Below are 7,656 nucleotides of genomic sequence, written 5' to 3' on the forward strand. Positions count from 1 at the left end.
TTCGCTTGACTCTTTTTCTTTACGATTTACAATTCAGATGCGATGCAGTCATTGTTTAGTATTGTTGTTGTTGTTTTAAATAAAAACAAGTTTTTGTTTGGCATGCGCACTTCCGTTTGTTGGTGCTAAAGTTTTTATTTTTTATTTTTATTATTATTTTAATTTTTTTTTTTTTAATTCATGTTAGTATAAGATTTTCTTTTTGTCGTTTTTTTTTTTTTTTTTGCTTATTGGGTTTAGGCTGTGGGGTGGTGTAGATCTTGATCTGTCCATTTTTTCTATCGTCGGCGGTCAGTTATTCAGTAAGCCAACAGTCAGACGTACAGACAGACAACACACAAATAATAATAATATTAAAAGCAAAAGGCGGGAGAGCGGGAGAGTGTTGTGAGCATTTGTAAAAATTGTAAGACGTTTATTACAATATAGAATTTATTTATATGTATATATATGTACGTATGCGTGTACGTATGTATGTATCTATGTGAAATGTTGTTGCTGCTGCCGCTGTGTTGTTGTTGTTGTTAGTTGTGATTATGGTGCTAATATAAAAAATTACAAAGTAAAATAAAAGCAAAACAACGTCATCAAGTCTCTGAAAGCAAACTGAAAGCAGCAGTAAGTTAACATTGTATCTCTTCGCATCCGGATCATTACCACACCGTTTAGGAAATGGCATGGCGAGCTTGCATGTGAGAGTGCGGAGTGCGAGAGTCTAGATAAACATTCTTATGTTTATATGACTGTGTGTACGATGGTATGTCCGGCTGCTACTACCGTTGCCTTATAATTTATATTAAGGTTTGCAAATTCAGTGAAATATGAATTTAGTTGGTAAGCGAAACAAAATAATAATAATAATAATAATAATGTTGCAATCTGCGCTGTTGTCTTAAATGCTTCATTAATTAATCATTAATGATCTTCAATTCGATCAATTTTAGTAGAATAGTGCGTGGGTTGCGTTGACTTTTATGGAAGAAAAGTACTATTATGTTTACTTATCATTTTTTTTGTCAATTATTGGCATCTTTCTGTATTGGAATTCTATTTTTACAAATCCATTCTAAATATATACATACATATATGCAAAAAAAAATATATTTGACATTCTCGCAGAGCTTATAATAGAACCATATTAACATGGGATAAGAAGATAATAATTTAGTAGCAATGCTTACGACAGCCCCCAGATGTTATATCCAAAATGACGCCTGCCAAGAAGATTTCAGTGTCCAGACAGAGGAGTACTAACATGTTTTAACATAGGACAATAATATGAATAATTGATAGTCAATGTTCACGATGACCCGTAGATATAATACCCAAAATGAATTGCCTACCATTTAATCATTCATACAAAGGAGATATTTTTTGATGATCTACACTATATTAGAAAAAAATTAAAAAATAAAATAAAAAATTAAATTAAAAAACATTATAAAAAAAGATAATTAAAATAAATATTTAAAAAAAAAAAAACATATATATAAAGAACTAATATGCTTTCACTTTGTAACGTACATTAACAATGATCACCTCCAACTATCTATGTAGTTTCCCCAAACCAACTGGATTTTATTACTTATTACTTTTTATTATTTCATAATATGTATGTACATATAAACATCTATTTAATTATAATTATTTGTTCTTTTAATTTCAGACGTTTTGGCTTCACTGCAGTCAACAACAACAACAGTTTTCCAAAATAGTTGTCACAATATCAAAATGAAAATGCTTCCAGTACAATTATCACTTAATCCACCTTTGGGCCTATGGAGCGATGTACTTTGGCGTTGTCCACCAGCACCCCCCAGTCAATTGGCAGAATTAAAAACACAACTGCCACCATCGTTGCCATCTGATCCACGTCTATGGGGTCGTGAAGATGTAACAGTTTTCTTGCGTTTTTGTGAGCGTGAGTTTGATCTACCAAAGGTCGATCATGATCTCTTTCAAATGAATGGTAAAGCGTTATGCTTATTGACACGTGCAGATTTTGGTCATCGCTGCCCTGGTGCTGGTGACGTTTTGCATAATGTTTTACAAATGTTGATAATCGAATCACATATGATGCAATGGCATTTACCTAATAGCCCAGTGACGCCTACAAGCCGATATCCACTTTCGCCTCATAGTCATCCACCGACACCGACATGGCCACCAATAGCTCCGCCAGAAAGTCCATTTCATAATGCTCATTTACATCATTTTATGACGCCGAATTCTGTGACATTAAGTCCACCACCGTCCGTGGATTCACAGGCAAGCAGCCCACCACAAAGCCAAGATCAAAACGCGACAAATTCTTCAACAAGTACAAGTAGTGCCACTTGTAGTAGTATAGCTAACAGTAATGGCAGTGGCTCTTCCACTGTATCTGTTACAATAGGTACAGCGAATGCATTCACTACAAACAATACTGCCAGCACAAGCAGTACCCATTCTGATTCTGACGAAGAAAGCTGTTCAGATGTTGTGGCTGCTTCAAATTCAATATCTGCACGTAATAATGTAGCAGCTGCTGTTGCTGCTGCAGCTGCACATTACACTTCCAGTCCTCCAACAACACCAATTTTAAAAGATATGTCACAGAGTTTCTCCCAGCAGATAACTAATTCTTTTGTTAATTCATGGTCACAAAATCAAACTCAAAATTCTGGCCAAAAGTTGCAGGCAGGCAATGGTAATGGTGGATCGGTTTCAGCGCCAACTACTCCAAGTTATATGCAACCAGTGAAAAGGGAATTTTTTCCAGAAAATACAGAACCAAACACAAGTAAGTAATGTTATACATACATACATACATGCATTTAAACAATTACGATCTTCTGTAACAAAACGAAATTGTTGCGTTTTTAAATAATCTAAGTTTCATAAAAAAAACTACTAAAATGAACCTACTAAAAAAAATAAACCTTCACAGATCCACATATGCATGTGTAGGTGATATTAGATCTTACTAAACCAACACTCTTAAAGTCATTTCTGTCCTATTCTTAGTGTTGTTTTTATTTAAGAAACAGGCATCCTCGTCTCATATAATAGTGGTGTTAGATCTGTTATGCCTTAAAACCTATAGGCTTAATAAAAAATCCTTTTTATTAATCTTATTAACTTGAAAATCGATTACAACTTTACAAAAGAAGTAAAGCTGTATATATTTTATTTCAACACATGAAACGATAAAAACTTGTGCTAACAGGAAAATGTGAAATCCAAACAGCACTTAAACTTATTAGGGAGGTTCTTTCAGTTTTTTTTTATCTTTATCTGACCCCTCTCATTGTTGTTCTTGAAACTTTAATAAATTGAAATCTTGTGAATTGGTTCGAAATTTTAAAAGCATTGGGTTTTATATCAAATGGATGCACGGATTGTTCACTCATGCCTTTTGTATTGAAAGTACGTAGTAGATAGATAGATTAAACTTGTTGATACTGATTGTCATAAATATACACCAGAAATCTTAAATCTTAGGTTTAGTAAAAAGAGTGGCTAGTACAGGATTGCCCCTACTATTCTTGATACTAGTTGGTTACTGCCAGTTAAGGACATTCTTGTTTCTTCTTAAGTTGAGGAGACATATGCTTTGGGAATGATTCAGAGCAATGCCATGTGGAGCAGCCCATTATTCAATGGCGAGACTTCTTTTTTCAGTTTCGCACATATGCAAATTATTATATAGGAACTATTATAATCTATACGACTCACATTTATACGAAATTATTAACCACTCAGACAGTAGCGTATTGAGTATTAGTTCGATGCTGACGGTTGAGGCCTTAAAATCTCTTGCATAGACGTGTGCATTTTTCTATATAAGTTTAGTATTCCATATAACACTAGGGTCTGAAATATATGAACTACTATCATTTAAATTTCAAAAATCGAATAAATGCTTCGTCTTTCAGATGGGCGACTATTATGGGATTTCTTACAACAACTACTTAACGATCGCAACCAAAAGTACAGTGACCTGATAGCATGGAAATGTCGGGATACTGGTGTATTTAAAATTGTTGACCCTTCCGGATTAGCCAAGCTATGGGGCATACAGAAGAATCATTTGTCAATGAACTACGACAAAATGTCGCGAGCACTACGATATTATTATCGTGTGAATATCTTGCGTAAGGTACAGGGTGAGCGTCACTGTTATCAATTTTTACGCAATCCAACTGAGTTAAAGAATATAAAAAATATATCACTGCTGCGGCAAAATGCTGCAAACTCAACGCCAACGAACACGAACAGTAATGGTGGCATAAATAATGGCGCTGCGGCTGTCAATCATCAATCAAATAATTCAAATCAATTAAGTACAAACGCACATAGTACAAATTGGCCAATTTCGCACCAAAACATGAACGTATCACTGCAGCAGGCTGCTGGAACAGTGGCTGCCCAACAATCACCACAACGACCCTCCTCACGTAGCAATAACCATATGAATCTACCCACAATTTCAACATCAGCTGCTGCAGCTGCCGTTGCTGCAGCTGCTGCTGCATACGGACCACCACCAAATTCACCACTATTCATGCATGCCGTAAATGGCGCATTCCACTATTTGTCGTCGAATGCCGCTGGAGCACCACCCAACTCTCCGGCTCCTTCAAATACTAACAGCGAAAAATTTCAATTTCATTCGTTAAAATTAGAAAATAGTTCTGAAAACATTGACGAAAATAAACCGACTGACTTGAGTGTGACAGGAACAGCTTCTTCTAATGAAAAAAGACCATATTCCAATCCATCTGCCAATGAAGATTGCTATCCGTAAGTATAAGCTGTTTAATAAATAATTTACATTTTAATTAAAGAATAATTTCTTCGAACAGCCTCATAAGAAATGCGGATGGTCTGACCACTATTAAGCTTATACGCTATAACAATGACAATGAATTACCAAGAACAGAATCTAATCAAGATAAAAGCAACAATTTGATGCAAAACCATATGTCCCGTCAGGACGAACAGGAACAAAACTGTTCAATGCAAATGGACAGTGATGCAAATCATTCTGACTCGGATGCCAATCAATATACCAACATATTACCAACGGACTTGCGCAAGTAAATAGACCACATCCACGGTGCAAATTAAATATAATAATTATATATATATAAATTATTAATATTGTGCCGGAGTATTGAACAGCGTAATCTTCGTCACCAATATATTACAAAATAAAGAAGGACTCACCAATAACAATGCAACTTAGACATAAGTTGCATTTATATCCTGACAATCAAAAGCGAAACGATTTTGTTTCGAAACAGCTTGTAAGACATATATATGCATTATATCATCCACGTTTTAATTATCCTTTTAAGACAAGAATCTAGATCTGTATATTCCTACATACATATGCATACCAATGTCGACTTCCACCTAATCCAATAGTGTTCGAAAACTGAAAATATCATTAGTAATATCAGTAATCTTCCCAACATATGCTAAGCTAAAAAATCAATAAAAAAATATTTGGTTATACATGCGATCCTAAGTATCCATTTAGGCAATTAGGTGTTACCATACCATATAAGAAACTCAAGGATATTGGAATATAAAATGTTAAATTAAAAGCGCTCCTTTTTATTTAATTCCTTATTAAATATATACCGGGATTATATGCATATAACGGATGTATGTAGTACTGCAGATGATCAAATGTTTGCAAGTTTATATAAAAGTTTAAAATTATATATAATATAAGCGTAATTAATTAGTTATGAAAAATTATATTTATATAGATACATAAGATTATATATATATAATAGTTGTATAGAAAATTTTATATTTACATTGTTTAAGACGAAAAGATTTATTATATATAAACGATATTTTGTCCTTAGTAAAGTAGTAAATAAAAAATGAATTTATTTATAGGTATATATACAATTAAAAATATATAGATATATTTACAATGGTGTAAGTTGTATATGCTCATTTTTTTAAGCAAAAAATGATAAGAATAAATACATAATGTGCCAATTTAAATCATAATTCTTATAAATTATATTCATATATTCTATGTGCATAAATGGGTTTTATATATATATATTATATATATATAAACATACAAAAATACATTCAAAGTCGTGTGTATATATATATTATATATTTTGTAAAATATTTCTAAATTGAATAGTGGGTGTAATATTTATATTGTGTATTATATTTTATATATCATAAATATTATATATACTATATTATAATATATATATATATATATATATATATATATATGTATATATATATACACATATTATATATGTGTATATAATATAATATATTATAACATATAATTATAGTTTATATATAAAAATCAAATATATTTTATTATTTTCTTGATATCTTTTTTTGGATAAGTATAAATTAATGCAAATATAAATTTATTATACAGAAATTAATAAATGCATAAATTTATATATGTACAAGTTTATATATGCATAAATATACATCTATAAACATGAAAATCTTATTAAATATATTAAAAAAATTTGTCTTAATTTGTATGAAAAAAATAAGCAAAAATAATAAAAAATTATTATATATATAATAAATGTATACAGTACAAATACTTTATATATACATATACAATATATTTATTTTTAAAAATGTGTTCAATAGAGTTCTAAATATACTTTGAAATGATCAAATCTTTGATCATTTCGGTGCCCCAGCACGCTCGAGTAGTTAGAGCCGCACAAAAATGTTCGAACAACATATTGAGTTCGAATATATGATATATTAGATATATATTATAAAGGTTATAAATATTATATATTTTTATTATGTATATATTTGATTTAATATATGTTTATAGATATATACAAAAAGTACGTATTAAATATAATACACAATATAACACATTATTGCATTATATGTATATATATATATATATATATATATATATAAGTTTGTATGTATGCAAATATATGAACAATATAAATATGTGGACAATGTTATACACATACTTGTTATAATGTACGTGTTCACTTAATTTTCTTAAAAAATTTTATACATTATTTATTTTAATTAAATTGTAGTGTTCGGCTTATGTGCCGTGCTTAGAGGATCAGCCGTTTTTTTAGCTTTACTAGTTTTCATGATAATTGCAAAACAACAACAAAACGTTTTGCTTTTGCATTTGTATTTGTTTTGGATACCCGTTAAGCTTATAGATTACTAAGTAGTATAAATCCCAATATGTAACAAATCTCCGAAATAAAAACGGAAATGAAAAAGTTTATAATCTGATAATCAAATAGATTTTTGATCATCTCTAAATAATACATATATAATACGAGTATATATATCGTTGCAATGGAATGTGATAGAATGAATGTCTTCTTAGTTTTGAATCGAGTACATATCCAATGTGTAATGCTGTATACTTTACGTATAGTACAGATTAACGCCAGATTTGGGGATGTAATAAACCCTAACTATGTTTTTCACCCACTAATATTTGAATTACTATATGTATACGTATTAAGACTTCAAATGTTTATATATATTGAAAACTTGATATAGTAATTTGGTGGTGAAAAGTTATCATTGCTATGTATTTTATTTCATCAGTTTATATGTATATATATATACATATATTAAAACTTTAATATGTAAAAATTAATTTTAATG

The 7,656-nt window shown here is 30.6% G+C and overlaps 1 protein-coding gene across 2 annotated transcripts in view; it reads left to right on the forward strand.

Annotated features, from left to right (window-relative positions):
* Positions 1-5,722, forward strand: part of LOC119687882 (ets DNA-binding protein pokkuri) — a 34,103-nt gene extending 28,381 nt beyond the window's left edge. The window contains exons 1-4 of one of the 2 annotated variants that reach the window (XM_038102414.1): positions 555-834; positions 1,667-2,782; positions 3,918-4,785; positions 4,848-5,722. In XM_038102414.1, coding sequence (XP_037958342.1) covers positions 822-834; positions 1,667-2,782; positions 3,918-4,785; positions 4,848-5,085 — 2,235 coding nt within the window. In that variant the 5' untranslated portion in view covers positions 555-821 and the 3' untranslated portion in view covers positions 5,086-5,722. Of the gene's footprint in view, positions 1-554; positions 835-1,666; positions 2,783-3,917; positions 4,786-4,847 lie in introns of those variants that run through there. The other variant, XM_038102415.1, reaches the window with a different exon arrangement.
* The last annotated feature ends 1,934 nt before the right edge of the window (positions 5,723-7,656 follow it).

The sequence above is a fragment of the Teleopsis dalmanni genome, chromosome X (assembly GCF_002237135.1).
Source record: "Teleopsis dalmanni isolate 2A chromosome X, ASM223713v2, whole genome shotgun sequence".
NCBI lineage: Eukaryota > Metazoa > Arthropoda > Insecta > Diptera > Diopsidae > Teleopsis > Teleopsis dalmanni.